The 21,462-nt window shown below is 41.4% G+C and overlaps 1 protein-coding gene across 4 annotated transcripts in view; it reads right to left on the bottom strand.

The window, feature by feature from the left end:
- Positions 1-21,462, bottom strand: part of ASTN2 (astrotactin 2) — a 704,920-nt gene that overhangs the window by 355,336 nt on the left and 328,122 nt on the right. For all 4 annotated transcript variants that reach the window (XM_080990791.1, XM_080990792.1, XM_080990793.1 and 1 more), the window contains one exon: positions 4,915-5,061. In XM_080990791.1, the coding sequence (XP_080846917.1) occupies positions 4,915-5,061 (147 nt within the window). The remainder of the gene's footprint in view (positions 1-4,914; positions 5,062-21,462) is intronic.

Genomic DNA, 21,462 nt, shown 5'->3' with positions numbered 1-21,462 from the left:
GAAGGATGGTGAATAGTGCTACATTTGGACATTGAAGAACTAAGGTGATGTGTGTAGCAAGTTGCTGTTTTTCTGCCTATAATTCAATGGCAAAATGCATGTCTTAAATACAGAAGGCCTCTGGTTCAAACTCCAGTTTAGAAAGGCTCCAGTAGCAGGGGTTGGGAAAAGATCAGTGGTGGTTGGTGCCCATTAGGAATGGTAGGGCAGAAGGCAGAGAGGTCAGAGCCAATGACAGGCAGAACCAACTTCTACTTTTGGCCCAATCCTCTTCTCTGCAGACGTCTACAATGGCAATACTGAGATTAAGGAGGAGGGTGCTGATTGGCAGTCCCAAGCATTGGTTTGGTTTAAATAAGAAGAAAGACAGGGGCACAGAAAGCTGCCTTACACCAAGTCACAGCACCAATTCATCTCGCTCAGTATTATCTGCTGGCAGCAGATTTCCTGGATTTCAAACAGGAAGCATTCATTCTGCAGGTGTTGGGGACTGAGTGTGCTAAGTGCTCCACCACTGAGCTATGGCACTTTCCATAGATTGGGGGTGGTGGTGGCTGAGGGCAGATTGAGACTGGTGGGGCAATGCCCCACTTGCCTGAATGGACCAGCCTCCTCTACTGGGAAAGATTTCTGCCTGAGACCCCGGAGACCTGCTGCTAATCACAGTAAACAATACTGGCCAAGTGGACAATAGCCTGACCTCTATGAGGCAACTTCCCATATTCCTGGCAGGGTTGACATGAGATTAAAAAGCAAGGGATGAATCACAAAACACTTTACGAATTGAAAAACTGTTGAAAATATTTGTTAACAGGTCCTATTGTTGGTGCTGTCAAAGGTTGCTTCCCAGACTCACGGCAGGGTCCTGACTCATGGAACGCTTTCATGGTGACGTCTCCCTCCCTCCTTCATCATTAATGCTCAGGGAGGGTTTTAAAACATTCCTGTTCCCCCAGGCATTTGATGTATGAGATAACTATCCCTGGAAATTATAAGCTGTGAGGGTATGTAATTGCTTTTATTTGTTTTAGGTAATTTTAATTGTTTTTAGATGTTTTTAATCACTTTTATTATTATGGGTTGTTGTTTTTTTAATTGTATTGTGTTAACATTCTGGGATTTGCTGCCCTTGGCTCATTAGGGAGGAAGGGTGGGGTAAACAATTTATAAAGAATACTACTATCAGGAAGAGATAAACAAAACAGCGCAGTACACTCTCAAGAGAGAGAGAGAGAGAGTTTTGAAGTCTGTGTTGTACTGTGGTCAGAGTGATGGGCTTAGAAAATGGAGAGTTGGACCGATGGAAGCGAAGGCTCTGAAAAAGCTCAATATGGAGGCCAAATGGCCGAAATATTGGGAAATTTTGGAACAAGATGGAGATAGATTGAAACTGCAGAGTTTTGAGAAATTAAAAAGCAAAGTGTGAGACTGGCTTCATTATTATCAGATAATGGAGGCATATAATTTGGATAAGAAAATTGGCTTCCAGGTGGAAAAAACAAAATTAGAAACAGAACTGTTAGAACCCAAAACTAAGATTTTGTCAAAGATGTGTAACTTGCTGTTGAAATGGAATACTCAGGATGAAATGGTGAAATCTGCTATGATTAAATGGGCTCAAGATGTTGGACATAACATAATGATGGCTGACTGGGAACAGTTATGGACCACAGGTATGAAGTTTACGGCATGCAATGCCTTAAGAGAGAATATTATGAAAATGATATACAGGTGGTACATGACACCAGTCAAGCTTGCAAAAATCTATCATTTGCCCGACAATAAATGTTGGAAATGTAAAGAAACTGAAGGTACATTCTTTCACCTTTGGTGGATGTGCCCAAGGATTAAGGCTTTCTGGGAGATGATCTATAATGAATTGAAAAAGGTATTTAAATATACCTTCTTGAAGAAACCCGAGGCCTTTCTCCAATTGGTGTCAAAGAAGGATAGAACTTTCTTTATGTATGCCACAACAGCAGCAAGAATACTTATTGCAAAGTATTGGAAGACACAAGAACTACCCACTCTGGAAGAATGGCAGATGAAGGTGATGGACTACATGGAATTGGCGGAAATGACTGGCAGAATCCGAGACCAGGGAGAAGAGTTGGTGGAAGAAGATTGGAAGAAATTTAAAGACTATCTACAGAAATATTGCAAAATTAATGAATGTTAGAATGATGTTAGAATGGATTGATAACAGGTGAAAATTTAAAGTTATAGTATATTAAGTTAAAGGATTAAGAGAAAATAAAGAGGGAAAGAAATTGCTGAATTAACTAATTGAATTGGAATACAAAAAAGGGAGGTATGAGGAGGTCAGGGAAACAAGGATATGAATGTAAGGCATGGAAAGATTGATCTATTTTTTTAAAGTGTTTTTTATTCTTTTATTCTGTATTTTGTATTTTTCTTGTATTTTTATTTTCGTCTTTTGTTTTTGCTTTTCTTGTTTTTATGTAACTCTTTTTTTTCTGAAATTTTAATAAATATCATTTAAAAAAGAAAAAAGAAAATGGAGAGTTGGGTTCAAAATCCTACTGGGCTTGCCAGCTTACTAGGTGTTGTTAGGACAATCAGTGTATCTCAGCCTAATTCAGGGGTTTTCAACATTTTTGAGTCCTCAGGTCCCTTGACAAATCACAGCTCTCCTGTGGCAAACCACTTACACTAGGGTTCCATTACAGGACACGTGTAAGTGGGGATTTCCCTGTCCCCTTCCCATTCTGCCCTGCTCCTTTTTGGCACACATGTAAGTGGCAGCACATGTGTCAATGGGAACCCAAGAAATGCCACTGCTTTGCGGGGCTGAGCTGACATATTCCACATAGCAGCCCCAGCCTGCCTTTCCCGAGATTTGTGCACACGTGGTGGTGGGGGGGGGGGGTTGGAGAGGGCAAAACAAGATCAAAAGCAGAAATATTTTGCCATTGTGGGAAAGGAAAGCGAGAAACGCATAGCACAGGACACACATGCAGACATGGTGCTTTCTTGAAACATTCTCCTTGTTCCCATAAAGCTACATCACTGTTAAAGAGGAGGAACGTTGCAGGGGCGGGGGGGGGAGGTAGAGAAGAAGAGGGTGGAGTGATGTTGGGGGTAGAAGGAGCGAAAAACACTGTAGATACTCCTCACTTTCAGGGTTATTTTAAAATCCTTCCTTATAGAGCACACACCATCAAGCTAGTTTGCTATTTTCTTGCATTTCTCAATAACCCTGTGTAAAACTAAGGAACTGTTAGTTACTGAAGCTGGGGAGGTTTTTTGTTTGTTTGTTGTTGTTGAATGGGGGGAAGAGAGATTTTAAGAAAATAAACAGTCATGCAAAAGCATTTCCCCACTTTTTTTGCCATTGTTTTATTTCAGGAAGATAATTGGCTGCAAGTTAAAGCTGGTTTCCTTGAATGTTCTTCAGGAAGAAAGAGAGAGAGATAATGCAGGAAGATATGGGATGCAATTTAATGAAAGCATGGGCCCTGGGGCTACCCTGAACATTCCTCAGGACACTCCAGGGTGCCATGGAAGACTGGTTGAAAACCAATGGCCTAATTAAGAGGACTTTGGGAGAATGAGATGGGACCAGGGGAATGGGTGGAGACCATTAAGAATCAGCGCTGGAAGTGACTTCAAAGGTTATCTAGTTCAACCCTCTGAAATGCTGGGATCTTTTGCCCAATGTGGAGCTCAAACCCATGAACATAAGATAAAGAGCCTCTTGCTCTACCAGCTGCGTTGTCCTAGTATCCCTAAAGAGAAGGGCAATATAAAAATATCACAAATACCGTACTTTTCCATCTATAAGACTTGGGTTTTTTCTGTAAAAAGCATGCTAAAAAAATGGGAGTCATCTTATACATGGGTAGTGCATAGGGTGGACATTTGATTGGTTGCTGCTGCAGCTGTCAGCAACTATTGTGCATGTTATTGGTTGCTGCGTCAATGGTTGATTGGTTGACACTGCGGCAATTGTGCGGGCGATTGGCAGCTTCTGCCGGTGAGGGGACAGACAAAAGGTGGATTTAGTGATGCGTGCAGTTGAGTGATTTTCGGCAATCCCCCCTAAAAAAAAGCTGAACAACCCAGGGTAATCCCCCCCCCCCGCAAAAAAGCTCAACAACTGGCAATCTTCACCCCATTTTCTTAAATTTGAGCCCCCCAAAATAGGGGGTGTCTTACACACAGAAAAATATGGTAAATACAGGAACTTGGACTTGCTAAACAGCACAAGTGCAAAATTTGATTGTGCTGCCATTTAACAAAGCAGTAAAATGAAGCAGAGATTTCTTCGAGGTTGGAAGGATAAACATCCACCATCCATTACTCATGGCCTGAAGATCTTGTTGCCCCTTTCTATATTTGAATGTATATATTATAATCACCAGTAGGTATCTACTTGAGCGCATGCCAGCGTATATTAGTGTATATTTATTTTTAAATTGGGAATGATGGATAATTCTTATTGTTATTGTGAGCTCATGATTATTTATCTCATATTTGCCATAAAAACTATATTTACATGAGGAAGGACATAAAAAACGATTAAAGAAATCCTTATACGTTACTGGGGTGGGGGAATATAAATGGAATAATTTATACTATATTTTCATTGCTTGTTTTGTTATAAGTGTGTATCTGCAATTATAGATAACATATTCCTAATCAAATATGTACATTATGCACAATTAAATTTAAGCAGCAATAACAAGTTGAGAAAAAGTCCCTTTATGAAAAACTGCACACTCTGGTTTTCTGCCACCCTAACAATCAGAGACAAGATGCTGAGCTAGATCAATTTGAAATAAAGATCCCAAACCCCTCTGCCCCAGATGGCCTATGACATTTTTAGGAAGCTTGGGGTGTGAGAGAAGGGCTCTGCAATTATCATCATAGCAGTGAGGCTGGTGCTCTTACCATCAGCAATGAAGTGCTCAGGAACGTGGAGTGTCACCTTGACAGTTAGTGGGCAGGACAGCTGAGTACCACACACCATGGCCAGGATGCAGGAGCTCACGGCAATTAAGGTAAGTGCTGTCTTGTTCACAGGGCTCTTCAGGGAACCTGGGAAGTAAAAGAAAAACTCAGTTACAATGTGAAGAGAATGATCAGAGCCCAGTCTCATCTCAATCACCATACTGAGGCATGATAAAGAAAGTTTTAGATTTGAGCCTTCAGACTACCTCTGACCAGAATTTTCATCACCAAGGTAGTAATGGCATTTTCAGTACCTTCTTGGGTAGCACCCCAACAATGGAGAGCATTAATAAGTGAGTAATAGGCACAAAAAGCATTTTTGTGGTTGGGAGGGCTGGAATCACAATACATTTTAAGCTAGAATAAGGTCTCCATCTTAGGATATTTAGTTCAAAAGAAACTCCTGTTCAAAAGCATGGTTATACATGTTCCTGTAAAAGAAGCCACATAGCCATGCTTTTTGAAGAGAAGTTTCTATTGAACTATTCCCCCCACCCACCAGGGAAGGGCTTTAGCTTGAAACATGTTGGGATTCCCATCTCCCCACTCGCCCACCTGCCTATAAAGCACTCCATTTTGAATTGATGACTCAATCCTTTATGATACCTATCTCTGTGGTCCCTTGCTAAAAAAGGAACAATGTGTGTTTGTGGAAAACCAGACTATGCTTCTCCTTGCCATCTCTCAGGGGTTCACCTACATTTACCTGCTACAGGTACCGTAATTGACATTTGCAGAAGGAACAACATCAAATCTGGTGCTGTGAAATTAGTCACTAAAGAAACTCCTTTGTTCGCCCTTCTTTGTGGATCTCATTTACAGAACACTTCAATCCCCCCTCCCTCAATCCCAAACATATTGGAGCAGGGGAAATGTAATTAAACTTTAATTGATAAAGGAAGATAACTAAATAAAAGACACAAAACTATTTCCCCCTTACATTTTACATAAGAAGCTGTTGTCTTCTGAGAAACATCAATAGTTATATACAGTAATTTTTTTCTAAAGAAAATTAATACACTTTTTACATAAAAGAATAAAGAAAATCAAGTATTCTCCAAGGTAAAACCATTTATAGGGAAATCAGCTAGAATTGCAGAGCACATAAAAGCTGGAACTTGGTATGAGCTACAATGGTACAGAGACAGCAAAATCCGTTTTGTTAGTCACAGAAAGCCTTTTCATCGCTCAAGGTCATTCTTGCAAAGGGCCTCTCACAGCAAGTGTGGGCTAAAATAATTTCTGACAGCATGAAGACAGGCTCTTTGCAGCCCAAATCTGATGCTAGACCAACCCCAGCACTGGAGAGCCATGAGGGTCAGACAGTGCTTCTCTGCCTCTCTCTGTGCCCTCTCTCTGTGGACCAACTGTCTTAACATCCCGCATGCCAAAAAGCTGACACCTAAGAAATTATTCAGAGCCAGCAGAACCTTTGAGTCTATGCAGAGCCAAGATACGCAGCAGCTCCAAGGAATATTGTACTGCAGTTGGGCCTCCATCAAGACCAAAACTAGTTCTCCTGTGGAGCTTGTTAATAAAGCCAGTTTAATGAGGGAAAGTGCAAGTTACAGTGCTAGCAGAAGAAAAATTGGCAACCCTACTGCACAACACAAAGACCGTGAAACTAATTGAATGAAAGCCCGTTGCCCTTTCTGCCTTCAAGTTAAGAAGGCCAAAATGTTCTCTTTGCAAAAGAAAAAGAAACGAGGAGGGGGCTGCGGAAACAAGGAAAATGCCAACACCACATGAACATCGAATCCTCCTTTCCTGTAATAATTGGGTCAATTCTGCTATAATAACACAGTTTGAGCAAGAGCAGAGAACAGGCCACACAGATTTGAAAGTTAAGGAGAAATACATGCACCAAAACTAAATAAATATTTGTTCCAGGAAGGGAAGGATTTCAAAATCGGAACTGAATTGGCAGGCAAACCTTGCACACTGATTATTATTCTCTGAAAGACTGGACAGCTCCCTACAGGCAGACTAAATAGAATTGTAGGCTCACTCATACTTCTGCTTGCCCCATGCCTAGAAAGCATGGGTCTGAGAGCTTTTTCGGCTTGACCCTTAATTTCTAGGCCTGAGCAGTTTTTCCAATGCCCTGCTCCTTTCCTAAGAAAAACCCACTCTTTAGCTCTAAATTGGAACAAATAGCAATCCATGGAAAACCCGATTGCCGTTTGCTCCGACTGAGAGCCAAAGTGCAGTTTTTCCCAGAGGAAAAGCAGCAGGACATGGGGAAGTGTGGATGAGTGCTGAGAGTTCACGCACTCAGTGAAGAACTGTCCCAGCCCAAAAAAGGTCCAAGATGCACTGGTTGCTTTTAAGATAGGCAAGTGCTCACATTACATAATTCTGCTGTTCCACACTAAAATATGTGTTGCATTCTACAAAGTATCTATCACAAACATCAAAGCCTTGATCTCAGCTTGATCCCAAGAGGTAAGTGGGGAAACCTCAGTAAGTGATCAAAACAATCTCACTTCTGAGATTCTTAAAAAGTATTTTTAAACCATTTTAACTAAGCCTAAACTGGTTACGATAATGACATTTTAATGACTACCTGCTCCCATATGAGCCCACTTGGCTATGGTGGTTCATTTACCAGAAGCAATGTATTTAGTATTAACTCTGGAAGTGTATACTTCATTCTGACCAAGCTAAGCCACCTAGAACAAAATATACATCAGTATAACACACACACCCAATATCGCAGAATCACAGAACTGCAGAATTATAGAAATGGAAGGTACTCCATGGGTCATCTAGTCCACTCCCTAGAAATGTGACCATAAAACCTTCTCCCCACCCCCAATTCAATTTAACAGCATCAAACATGGAAGTAGGGAGGAAAAGGCTCAATATGTTTTCCTGGACACTCGTTTTGCACCATTATCTTAGCTAGCAACTCGAACTACTGTTGCTTGTTTCCGTTAACACGTAGGAATTGCTTAAATTGCTTTGGAATTGTAATCAAATCTTTTACTTGAAAACTGATGCTACTACCTCTTGATTTTCAGGTCTCTGCCTTCAAACTGTTACTAGAGTTTCCGTACAACACAATATCTAGTTGTCAAACATTATTCAGTTGATTACTGAAATATGATTTAATACCACTTTCATAGTATTCTGAAAATGTTTTGGCAACGCCTGGATTAAGCATGTAGATTACAGGTGTGCCTTCAAATATTTTAACTGTTACACTTGGTTCGCTGTGATTAAAGTTAATGTCATCACATGGGGGGGAGGGCTAAAGCTGGGACCTTTTGTATGTACTCTACCATTGAACTGAGTCCCTAGAACTGTTACTTGCAATAGGTAAATGGCTACTATTCCCCACCCCCCACCCCCATGATGTCAGCCTTAGAAAATCCTACTGCTATTTTACATCATTTTGATGGATATATTTTATGTATTGTACTTTTATTGTGTATTTATTTTTGTATTGATGTGTATTCATGCTGTTCGCAGCTTTGGGGACTAAAAAACAGTACATAAATAAACCATACCATACAGCTAGTATTAGCCAATTATTTGGAGGCTCTTTTTTAAAAAAATGAGACTTAATTGTTTTCAACTCTGTAACTTTCTCTGCACCTGGAGAGCATACACAATGTGCACATTGCATTTAAATACACACCAAGAGATAAATGACTTAACATGAGACCTTTAAAAAACAGATGAATTTAAACTTTATGACCCAGCACTAACTAAACAGACTGCAACAGAATCCTTGGATTTCAGGGCTTATTTTACGAACATGATAGTAACACCTATTCATCCCTTGCCCCAGAAGCTTAAAGCTGTCAAGAAGCAGGTTTAGTCAAGAAATGAGAACATTAATTGATTCATTGATGGTTGGGGTAGTGAACAGTGCTCTGCTTCTACAGGAGTCACACACACACACAAACACACGTCTGGGCTCTATGAGAGAAACATCTAGACCAGAGGTCAACAACCTAAGGCCCGTGGGCCAGTTCCAGCCCATGAGCTTCCTGGAACCGGCCCATGGCCGTTCTGTGGATCGGCGTGGGGATTCCGTGCTCTTTCTTTTTGTGGTGCCTTTTTCTCGCTGCAGGGACTGACTTCCGGTGCAGAAGAGCACCGGAAATAGCGTGTGCACATGCATGTGCTGTTTCTGGCACACTTCCGGAGTGGAGGAGCGCCCGTGTGCATGTGCACACGCTATTTCCAGCACTCTTCTGACCCGGAAGCACCTTGCAAACCCAGCAGAGTTTATTATTTTTTTTAAATGATATTTATTGAGAATTTAAAATTACAGAAAGAAAAAGGAAAAAGCAAGAAAAAAGAAAAGGAAAAAAGGTATACAAAAAAAGAGATTAAACAATATAAGTCAATAAAAACAAAAGTCAAAAAAACAAAAACAAAACAAAACACAGAATACATCAGAATACATCAGAATAAAACAAAAACAAAAATAAACAAAAAATTTAAAAGCAAATCCAATATTCCCAAATCCTTATCTTTCATTAACTTGTTTCATCGACCTCCTCACACCTCCCTTTTGTGTATTCTAGTTATTAATTATCTCAGCAAATCCTTTCCATCTTTCACAATATTCTGTCATTAGATTACCTTAATCTATTTTAACCTTATCTTACCATAAAAACCCTAAAGCTTAAAACTTAAATCTTATTTATACCTAATTCTTTTTAACAAAACATATTTATACATAATTCTTTTTAACATTTCTACTAAAGCCAAATAGTTTCATTCCAACATTTTTCTAATACTCATTAATTTTACAATTATTTTCTGAATGAATTTTTAAAACTTTCTTCCAATCTTCATCCGTCGTCTCTTCTTCCTTGTCTCGGGTTTTGTCAGTCCTTTCTGTTCCATCCATCTAGTCCATCAACCTGGTGACCTTCTATCCGAGGCTCTTAAGTCTTTTCCATGTCCCTTCTGCAGGTCTTCTTCATGTTTATACCTGCACTTTACTTTATCTTCTGCTGATCTTATTCTTAATTTCCTTCCTTTCTCTCGGGGAGACTCCAACTTGACAATATCTTTATACCTTCTCGACAAGTCAGCCCATTCTCCATAGTCAACACTGAAATCCAAAAATATTTAAAGGCATGTTTCAAAGTCCCTCCAAGAATGAGGGCCCCCACAACTCCGAACTCCCCCTGGCCCAAAGCCAGATCCGAAAAGTCAAAACATCCCTGCATAGGGGGATCTATCCAACTTCCCATCTCCAGACCAAACAGTACTCCATCTCTCCAAATCTGACTTTCTCCAGATTCAGTCGTCAAAGACAGCAACTTATGTTCCTGCAAGGCCGCAGCTCTCTCCATTTCTGGTACTTGAGGTTCAGCAACTACCTCCTCCTTTATCTTCTTCACCACTTGCTCTGTCAAAGCACATTCCTGGATTGATTCCTGAGTGGTTGCTATATATGTATTCACTGTTTGTCCAAAATTTCCAACTGCAACAGTCATCAAATCCATCTTCTCATGTAGCTGTTCCAGTAAAGCAGTTGTCTTGCAAAAAACAAGCACTAAAGCTTCTTCTGGGCACATTCTTGTTCAAGGTCGGTGTCTAGTTCCCACGATCTTTTATCTCTACAGCTGTAGAATTCCCCAGATCGACTCCAGCAACAGTTTCACAAGCTCCCTCTAGAGGAAACAATTTCTATTTGTATCCGTCTTTTTAAAAGCAGATTCTAGCAACAAAGTTCCTTTCATTTCCCAGATATTTCGTTCCTTTTAAATGCAAAAGGGAACATTGGAATCAATATGTTTCTCTTTTTTAACTATCTGTCAAAAACGTTTTGTTCACAGTCAATGAACTTCCCCAAAGTGTCTGTCTCTGACACCCCGCTCCCAGGATCAAGACGGTGGAAATTTATCTTTCTTTACTCTCTCTTCTGCAGGTTTAAACAGTCTAAAAAGATTCCCCCCTCTTCTCCTGCTTCCAAGGGGGGTTTAGTGATTTTAACTGATGGAAATTTAGTCCTTTACAAATGACTTTCCAGACTCTAGCTAGCAATGTCTTTGCTTCAATCTATTTACAAAAGCGGAAGGTGGACTTCCTGTTTAGACCTTCCCGCTTCGGTGCCAAATTAAAAAGTTTCTTAATCCAATTTTCCGTTCTACTCACGGGCAGTTGTTTAAAATCCAATTGTCCACAGGAAAAAGTCAGCGCTCTCCGGCAACAGCAATGCGGCTTCACTCCGTGAAAAAAGCAGTCGATTCAAAGCACCGCGCCATTCACCCCACGTCGCTCCGGATCCCCGGAACCGGGTTTCCCCGCGAGTAGGGGAGGCACAAAAGGTGCCAGCCGAATCCCACGTCCACAGGCTTCTCCTGCCTGTGGTTTTCAATAGGTCTCCGCCTCGCCGCGGTGGTCCAGACCCTAATTCTCACGAAGCGGATTCCTCCTGGTCAGAGGAAATCCGCCATTGCCGGAGGCGCTAACCCGGAAGTCCCGCCAAACCCAGCAGAGTTTAAATTCAGGGGCAAGCTTTTCGTCTTGTGGGACAGGCTTTATACCTTTATGGTATGTTTCTGCAAAGACTCAATAGCTGAAATGTAGCTGAATGCTGAGCAGCAGAAGCTTCTCTCAAGAAGAAGAGTGTGCCCAGTGTAGTAATCCTTGAGGAAGAGGGCAAGAAAAGGCCCTGTAGCAAGAAACCCTTGTTTAAGAGAACAAAAGAGCAAGAAGATTATTATTATTATTATTTTTAAGGGGGAGGCATGCAAGCGTTTGTTGTCGTTTTTTTTTAACAGGAATGGCATCCAAGCATCATTGCCATTTTCAATCCAATCAGCTGCCACTTAATTAGTCTGGAAGGAAAGCTGGATTCTGAAACAAAGGCTCCCTGTGGTGCCCTATAACCCTGGGCATGTAAGCAGTGTCTGCCAGTGTCACACGCCTCCTGACCTCTCTTTCATGACATTTTCCATTGGCACCAATTAGATGTGCTCTGGACTCGCTGGGGGCAGACAGGCTGCTAGAGAAAACGTCCCATGAAGTGGCAGATTCCTCTGAAGATTCTGAAACCTTTCAAAAGAATGACAGAAGCCAGAAGTTGGGGGGTCAGCAAAGGGGAATAATAAGCACCCCAACATGGCTTACCTTACAAGTTTCTTCTTCTCCACTTATTGCACTGGAGGGTTAACTGGGTCTGCATTCACACGGCCATATATTCCATTTTCTCAGCAATATCCTGTTAATTTCTGCTTTATAGCTGAGCTTTCACGTGATGTAAAAGCCTCTACCAGAAATATAGCAGAATATGGTCTCATTTCTGTGTTATTTGCAAACAGATTTTTCCCCCCTGAGTGCTAAACTTGTGTTGTATTTCTGGAAGCAGATTTTACGTCACATACAACTATAATGCAGAATTTAATAGTTAGGGAAACACTGGGAAACAGGCACATTGCTAGATTTGATGGAGACATGCAGAACTCTGTATGGATTTATGACTATCTTTAATAGCTCAACCTCCTCATAACAATATAGTCCTAAATCAACTTTATAAATACACAGTTGGGAAATCAGCCAACCAAGACATAATGAACTTTAATTACCCAATTTTTAATCAGCACAAATTTTGTTAACTGGAGCCAGATGTGGATGCCAAAATGCCTAGCAATCAGGTCTCTCTTTCCCACTCCATGGCAGCACTTGATATTTCATTGAAAATTCCCACCTCAAGATAATTACAGGAATACGGAAAAGAGCTGGGGAGGGGGGTGAATGGGTCATCCATGCTGCTTTGAACCTGCACCAATCTCATTAAGACGAAAGGAAGTCACTTGCAAGAAGCTCTGGTACACAGCAGCCGCAAACTCACAGCAGCCCTATGTGTGTGGGTGGAAAGGGGAACAAACTGTAGATCACCAACAGCTCAAGGAAGCAACCAAGCATGGCAAAATCGCCCATGTACATGCCCAGTTTCCTTTCACAGACTTAAGGGAGGGGTGAGAATTGCCCACCAAACACCCAAGAAGGCCTTGTCAAGGGAGTTCACTGTCTAGTAACTATCCAGAATTATGTTCAGGCAGAGAGTCATTAAGGCAATTCACACTACGAAGTATCCTGCAACTCAAAAACTAATTACAGATTAAGGTAAAGGTAAAGGACCCCTGAACGGTTAAATCCAGTCAAAGGTGACTATGGGGTGTGACACTCATCTTGCTTTCAGGCTGAGGGAGCCGGCGTTTGTCCCCAGACAGCTTTCCAGGTCATGTGGCCAGCATGACTAAACCGCTTCTGGAGCAACAGGACACCGTGACGGAAACCAGAGTGCACATGGAAACACCGTTTACCTTCCTGCCACAGTGGTACCTATTTATCTACTTGCACTTTGACATGCTTTCGAACTGCTAGGTTGGCAGGAGCTGGGACAGAGCAACGGGAGCTCATCACCGTCGAGCGGATTCAAACCGCTAACCTTCCGATTGACAACCCCAAGAGACTCAGTGAGGCATTGCATGGAAGGGGCAGGTGGGAGACAGGTTTCCTGTTAAATCTCTGCAGTCTACATTGCTTGTTCTCAAGGCTGCTTTTGAAATCATTCTGCTTACCTAGTGATGGGTGAATCTGCCATTTTTTTGCTTCTCTCAATTTCTCATTTCCACATGAGTTTATGATTTTTTTTTTAAAAAGCAGCATTTTAGTGTGCATTTCTTCTAATATATGCTCATTTCTGTTATGCAATTTTGCTTAACCTGACCATTTTTCCAAGGCAATTTCTTCAAATACAATCTATTTTTTGTATGTAATTTGCACAAATGTCTTCATTTTCATATCCATCTATCATATATCTATCTATCTAATCTCCATGCATATATATGGATCATCAAGTTCAGAACCCTATTTTGCTGTTCTGGGTGCTCCCATCAGATGAAATTATCTAGGTGGCTACCAGATGGAGGGAGAGTCTTCTTAGTGATGGCACCCCAGCTGTGGAATAACTTTTATTATTTTATATGGTGAGCTGCCCAGCGAAAAACATTATTGGAAAGCCTACATAAATTCCATAAATAAATAGCTGAAGCACTCCATAAAGCCGCCCCACATGCTAATCAAAGGGTGCAAGATAACCCCTGTTAAATAAACAACAATAAAACAAGCAAACAAAAAGAAATTCCTTAATTTATGGATTATGAAATATGTCCCATTGTCAGTGAGGTGAATTCTACATCAAAAGGAACACAGAATGCTACAGGAGCATGAGGAAGCCACCAGTTGTTTGCATTATTTTGCTTCCTGAAGCTCTCACTTGACAAAAAATGGTTTCTAGTACTTATGGTAGAAAAGATGTGTTTTCAATTATGTGGATACTGCCTGGTGTAACCTGCAAAGTCACATTTTCAGCATTGGGAGGAGAGATTTCATCAGCCTGCATAGTTTATTGCTTATTTCCATTTTTAATAACAAAGTAGAATTATGCAAACTAATATATCTTCTTGGTTTACACAAACTGCATTTATATCTTTTTGCTCAAAATGTGGGGTGGAGTGTGGGTGGATCTTGACAGAATGTTGTTGGCACAGAGCAGGGACAGCCAGAGGCATTTTGGAACCTGAGGTGAAATGCCCCACTGCTGCCCCTCACGACGGGGGAGGGGGAACTCCACAGAACCATAGTTAGGGGGAATCTAGCCGGGGTTACTGTTCCGGGCAAAGCCTCCAGAGGGGCGCCATTGAGGCTCCCAAACTCTCAGCATGTCTGGGCTTCAGCTGAAGAGAAAGATGAAAAAGTGAACTGTTTATTTCATAACTGATCCCTGTGGAAGAAGAAACAGATGGAAATCTGCTGGGAGTTTTAAGGAAGATTTTTTGAAAAAGGAGCTAGAACATATTTTCTTTTCTGAAAAAGCCATACTTCTATTTATTTATAGACAGTATTTCAACCCAAAAAAAGTTCAGGAGGTAAACTTAAAAACGATTTAAAAGTATACCAAAAAGGGCCAATATTGGAAAACCACATAAAATTGACAAAAATCTCTACTTATCTCCAAACTGCTAGAATAAATAAAAGTGTGTTCAACTTTGAAAGAAGATCAGGGAAGTTGAAGTTGAGGGTTGAAGAACTAGTCCACTTCCAATTTAGCACAACTGCCTTTAAAATCTCTCTCTCCCCCCACTTCTATACAAATATTTTTGCTTTATTCTCTCTTTTTCCTCTTTCTTGAAAAAACCCCAATGATTAATTAACTATACAAAAAAGAATTGGGTTCAATGCTCGATGGGTGAAATTCCACTCATAAGTTAACTGATTTTCTATCGTAATTAGTGTAACTATAAAACCTAAAGTATATTTCTGTTAATGCTCTGAACACTAATTAGGCCACTTCTTATGCAATGATCTTGGCTTAAACAGTAAACTTTACCAACCTTACTTTCATATGTTGGCTACTTAGCCAAGAATAATAAAGTAATTCTTAGCTAAGTAAGAAGTTAGTAGGGTTGCCATACTGTATTTCAAAAAGTGAAAATCCAGACACAAACTTCCCTGAAAACAGAAGTTCTGGGAACTGTAGTTTAAACAGTCACAACAAAAATGTCAAAGCCGGTTCACAAAGGTCAGTGGATGAGGTGCATCAGCAGGGTGATTGTTCAATCTAAGCATTTTAAATTGTCATCTATTAAGGAGATCATTATGTCTCAACTGGTGCATTGCCTTAAAAATATTTGGCAGTTTTTCAACAATATTTGACTGGTGAGATGCCCAATCCTACTGAATTTTCATTCACAAGAGAGGAGTCAATAGAGCTGATAATATGACTGGTGTCATCAATCTCTCTCTTTACTAACAGTAATGTATCCTGTCAGAGAGCAGTGCAAAACAATGGGCTATCATTGGGCTTCTTTTGGTTTTGTCCATAGATACACACCTCGGGAGTGGACTCTCACTTAAAAAGAGAAAGCCAAGTCTATCAGAATCAGTATTAACTGGAGAACACTTTCCACCTAGTTTACCACTCTTCCTTAACCAGTAGTCCAGCAATTGACATGTTGAGGAGGTACATAAATGTGGCTACCTGAAGAGTAAAGAGGATAATTTGTCTGATGAAGGCAGAATCCACACACACCTCCCTCTCCAAAGCAATAATCTACCATGGGTGATAATTTGCAGCGGGATCAATGGAGACAGCGAAATCTTTGGCTTAAGCAGCAGGAACTGCCAACTCCCACAACCGAGCACGCTGCATGTTCTATTCAGCCTGAAGAGTCCTTGAAGCCTTTTACTAATCTGTCTCTAATACTCAGTCTCAGCAGACTTTAGGAGTTTTAATGCCTGATGCATTGAAATAAATATGCTTTTCTGTAAAGACCATAATGCTTCAAATATTGATCTCTTGTGTGTGCATGCACGAGCACACACAGGGTACACTGGCAATCTTATGTGAACATTATTCCCTACTGTTTTAAGCCAGATACTGATGCATACAAAACCTATGAAGAGTCCTATGGCAAATAACTGGCACATCTTTACCTTTTGCAAGCCAACAAATTCATCATATTATGGAGTCCCAATAGGGAGAGGGAGGAGAAAATGGTGCTGCAAACGGAATAAATGGAAATACAAAGCCAACAAGGAGTGAATGGGCCCTGGAGGCTGACTAGCTCATAGTTCATGCATTAACTGGGGGCATTTATGGCCAGAATGCAAATCACGGTGCGCACAGCTGCCCAAGAGAAGGTGCAGGTTCTAAAGACATGTGGGCTGGTGATGTGGCTGAGAGGATGAGGGCTGGCCAAATTGCCAGTGGCACAAATAGAAGTGTGGAAATCCTGATCAACAAGTTTCAAAGAGAATTTCCCCATTCAAGAATGGAACCAAAAAAATGTCTCCTTACTTCCAGTTTGAGAGTTTGTCAAACTGCAGCAATTGATAAGTATCTCTCAAATACAAACAAACCATGTAACATATACATCTTCAACAGGAATAGGAAATGGGTTGCCAAATTTGTGCAGATAATCACAAAAGATGAACAGTCCCGACAGAGAGACATTAAACAAACAAACAAAAATCCCACAGCCAAAGAAAGTGTCCTTTCTTAGAAAAAGGTCCTGTTGAGGACACTATCAACATGGATCGGTTCTCCCCCCCCCCTTTTTTTTTCTTCTTTTGGAAATGGATAAATCCAATTAAATCTGCCATTTATTCCTATTTTCTGAGCTGCCTGGCTATTCCTACTCCAGGGAGTCCTGGCTGCTGGTGGGAATCATTTCATTTCATTTTTATTCAAAAAATGCCCCTGGGAGAGGGCACAAAGCACTGTCCTTGAGGTTGAAATGGGGAGAGAGGAAAACCCCACCCCCAACCTGAGCTCTTTGGGATATAAAGTCACTATGCAGTTTGGAAAGTTGTTTGCTTGCTATGCATTTGCATACCTGTTAAAATGTAATAACTAGATTTCACATTAATTTTTTTGACATCAAGAAGTAGGATTTCATCTCCATTTGGGAACAACTATGGGATGTGGGGGCGCTGTGGTCTAAAACACAGAGCCTAGGACTTTCCAATCGGAAGGTCGGCGGTTCGAATCCCTGCAACGGGGTGAGCTCCCGTTGCTCGGTCCCTGCTCCTGCCAACCTAGCAGTTCGAAAGCACGTCAAAGTACAAGTAGATAAAGAGGTACCACTCCGGCGGGAAGGTAAACGGTGTTTCCGTGCACTGCTCTGGCTTCTCCAGAAGCGACTTAGTCATGCTGGCCACATGACCCGGAAGCTGTCTGCGGACAAACGCCGGCTCCCTCGGCCAGTAAAGCGAGATGAGCACCACAATCCCAGAGTCGTTTGTGACTGAACTAAACAGTCAGGGGTCCCTTTACTTTTACCTTTTTACATGCCATTTTGAATCAAGCTGGTGGGTGGAACTTTTCAAAACTGCTCTCATTTTAAGCATTGATTTCAAAACTGAATTGATTCTTCAGTTTATTCAAATTCCCAGGGGGATGCCAGGTACAAAGCTGAAGTGTCTGTAACCTGGAGCATCTGTAACCCGAGGTACCGTTGTAATGTAAAAGACCATCTTGGCCTTTTTCCACCAGGTCTGCGAGGGAAGAGCCCTGACAGACTCCAGATACAAAACTGATGCTGCTAAAGAAGCAAGAGACGATCTTGGCTGTCTTGTTAGTGCAGACCCAGGTCACTGAGCCTGAGCTTCCACAGCTGCCACCCACCACAAACCACCACTGGCAGAAACAGCAGCAGAAATGTTATATGATTAAGATATGATTCTATATTATGCTCTAAGTTTATTTTATTAGGGCTGACATACATTTGGATGTAGACGGAATACTGCATTGGGGGGGGGAGTCTCTTTTTTTTAGATATTGCTCAACAACTTTGCCAAATTGTTGGAATTGTTGGAAGGGTCCCCTAGTGTCATCTAGTCCAACCCTCTGCAATGCAGGAATCTCACCTAAAGCATCCATGACACATGGCCACCCAACCTCTGCTTAAAAACCTCCAAGGAAGGAGAGTCCACCACCTCCCAAGGGAGACCATTCCACTGTCGAACGGCTCTTACTCTCAGAAAGCTCTTCCTGATGTTTAGTAGGAATATCCTTTCTTGTAACTTCAAACAATTGGTTTGGGTCTTAGCCTTCAGAGCAGGAGAAAACAATGTGGGTTGTAAAATAAAAATAAAGTGGTACAGAAATGAACTAAATTATTTAATAAATCACGCAGCACCTGGTTGATGGCAATTCTTCTTGCACGCTCTCTAATGCCCGGTGTTGTTGTTTTTTAAAATAGTGCCCGTCAACAACTAGGAACATGAGCACCCCTGGTAGTTGCATCTACCCCACTGTCTCTCTCTCTCTACCCACCACAAATCATCTAAACGCCCACTCTGCAAAAAGGGTGGCAGTACAGGTGCAGTGGGCTTTTTGTTCCACGTTGCATCCTCCAAACACTTTCTTTTCTGTCCATATTGTTTCCAGAGAGGAGGTGGGTGTCAGGTAAACATAGCAAACATACAGCCTGCCTGTCCGCCTGCCCAGAACTGAGGGGCTCAGTTTTTATTTTCACTTCTAAACCACTTTATTTTATGGGAAAGCATTCGGACATGGCTTAAAAAAAAAAAAATCCCACTAAGCCGTGTACAATATAAAAACAATAAAAGGTAAAGGTAAAGGACCCCTGACAGTTAAGTCCAGTCACAGACGACTCTGGGGTTGTGACACTCATCTCGCTTTACAGGCCGAGGAAGCCAGCATTTGTCCACAGACAGCTTTTTCGGGTCATGTGCCTGGCCATGACTAAGCCGCATCTGGTGCAACGGAACACTGAAACCAGAGCAGCGCACAGAAATGCTATTTACCTTCCCACCAGAGCAGTACCTATTTATCTACTTGCACTTTGACATGCTTTTGAACTGCTAGGTTGGCAGGAGCTGGGACCGAGCAACAGGAGCTCACTCCATTGTAGGGATTCAAACCGCTGACCTTCTGATCAGGAAGCCCAAGAGGTTCAGTGATTTACACCACAGTGTCGCCTGCATTCCACACACACAAAAAAAAAAACCAGTAAAGAATATCATTAAAACAAAAATGCAACATAAAGGCAGCAGTATAAAAGCATTATTTTTAAAACAAAAGACGAAAAAGCCACACCTGGAAGCAGGAGCATGGGTGGCCCTGTGCTCAGACTTGTTCTGCATTTTCCATCAGTTGTGTGAATTTGTGTATTTGATATGCATTTGCTGCCTATATACCATTAAAGCTATATAAACCTTTCACCTATATAAACCTGTGCTTAAGAGACACCATGCCAAATTTTATCACATATTAAAACATTTATGGGGGTCCTATTATTCAAAACACATTTCGCTTTTTGACTGGAAATATTATTATTATTTTCATTCTTGAAAGTCCAATTAGTTCTCTCTTTATTCGCATTGCTGATGGGCTTTCTGTGCCTCCCTCCCTCCCTCTCTCATTCCTCCAGATTGGACAATTAAAATCAATGGAGTCAACTTTGCTTTCATTTCCCTGCTCTGGAATCAGATGAGAATCATTGTTACATTGAGGAAAACTGTTTATAGATATCTTTTAGATAGATTTTTGCATAGCACTGTTCTTCAGTACAAATCAGATGAAATCGTGGCTGATTCATCGCTGTCATATGCCCTTAAACCAGAGTTGAATTCTGGGTCAGATCGAAGGCAACAGGAGCCTCAGTGCAAGAATAAAATAGATATTATGTGATAAAATAGTGATAAAATAATTGATCCTGTCAAGAAGCGGGGGCCATTCTGTTGATCAGAGCTTATGGCTGAAGTCTTCTCAGGTTTACGTTGAAGTAATTTCCACTGAAGTCAGTGGGGTTTCTGAATAAACCATGCACAGAACTTAGCTGCCAGGCTTATGTAAGGACAAAGCTAACCATGCAGTGATTTAAACACCTCTAGGTTCTACTATGACCTGTTTTCACTGGGCTCCAGAGTAACAGGGAACTTGCAAGCAACAAGACCAAGAGGGCAGAACCAAGGGTGTACCCAGTGCAGTCCAAGGTCAGAGTCCAAGCAAGTCAATTAAACATTGCAACCCTACTAATAAACTGTGTGATGGGGACACCAGCATTCACTTTTCAATAATTCCAAATCTGCTTTATGCCAGTCTATTTACCAAATGCCCTCAAAGACTTACAATTTACCCTGCTTGTTAGACAAAGCAGCAATACCCTTGTAAGCCACCCCTCCTTTGCCTCCCCAGCAAATATGGTAGTATTTTATTTCCTGTGAAACAAGAAGCTCATTACCATGCAGCGGGCATGAGTGGAACGATTAGTAAAATTTGTTACCTGCATGCTTGGAACAAAATTAAATTAAAAGTGTTGCTTTGCTGTCAAGATAAGGACCAAGCTAGAGTGCAAATACTCAATTACTTTGGTAAGACTGTATCAGATGCAATAAAAAAAAAAACCATCCAAAAACCTGGACCGCTGGGAACAGATGTAAATGTCATTATCTCTATTGCAGCCCTGGGGAAGTTAAAGAGGCAACTGAAGCAAAACAGAGCCCTAATCACTAAGACAGGAAGGGGAGACAGGTTTTGTGTGGCATGTTGGAATAATGGGTGAGAGGCCGGAGGGTTAGTGGGGATGGGGATAGGGACAGTTTGCCTGCTTTTCCCTTCCATGCTGTAAGCATGGATTGTGTGAAGCTGTTCAGTATTGTGGGGATTTTCTTTAGTTTGTTTTGGAGAAATGGGTATGTCATTGTAGGGATGTTTTTGATGGTGTCTCTCTCTAAGTGACCATTGCTTTGTCTCATCTTCTAGAATATATGGGATTATGTGGCACACTTGGTTGGCAATGTAAGATGATTCTATGCTGGGGATTCCCCATCCTCCTTTGTGGGGGGAGGTGCAGGTATTTGGGGCTTATTCGTGGCTTTTTATGTGAGAAAATAAACGAATGTAGTTTTTTTCTGCCACTTCTGGAGTTGGGTTGGGGGAATCCAGATTGGGAGGGTTTGGAACAAATAGGTTAGCTT

Source organism: Podarcis pityusensis, assembly GCF_964106645.2.
Source record: "Podarcis pityusensis genome assembly, chromosome: Z".
NCBI classification, from domain to species: domain Eukaryota; kingdom Metazoa; phylum Chordata; class Lepidosauria; order Squamata; family Lacertidae; genus Podarcis; species Podarcis pityusensis.
The sequence above is the reverse complement of the archived record's forward strand: the minus strand, read 5'-3'. Positions and strand labels throughout refer to the sequence as shown.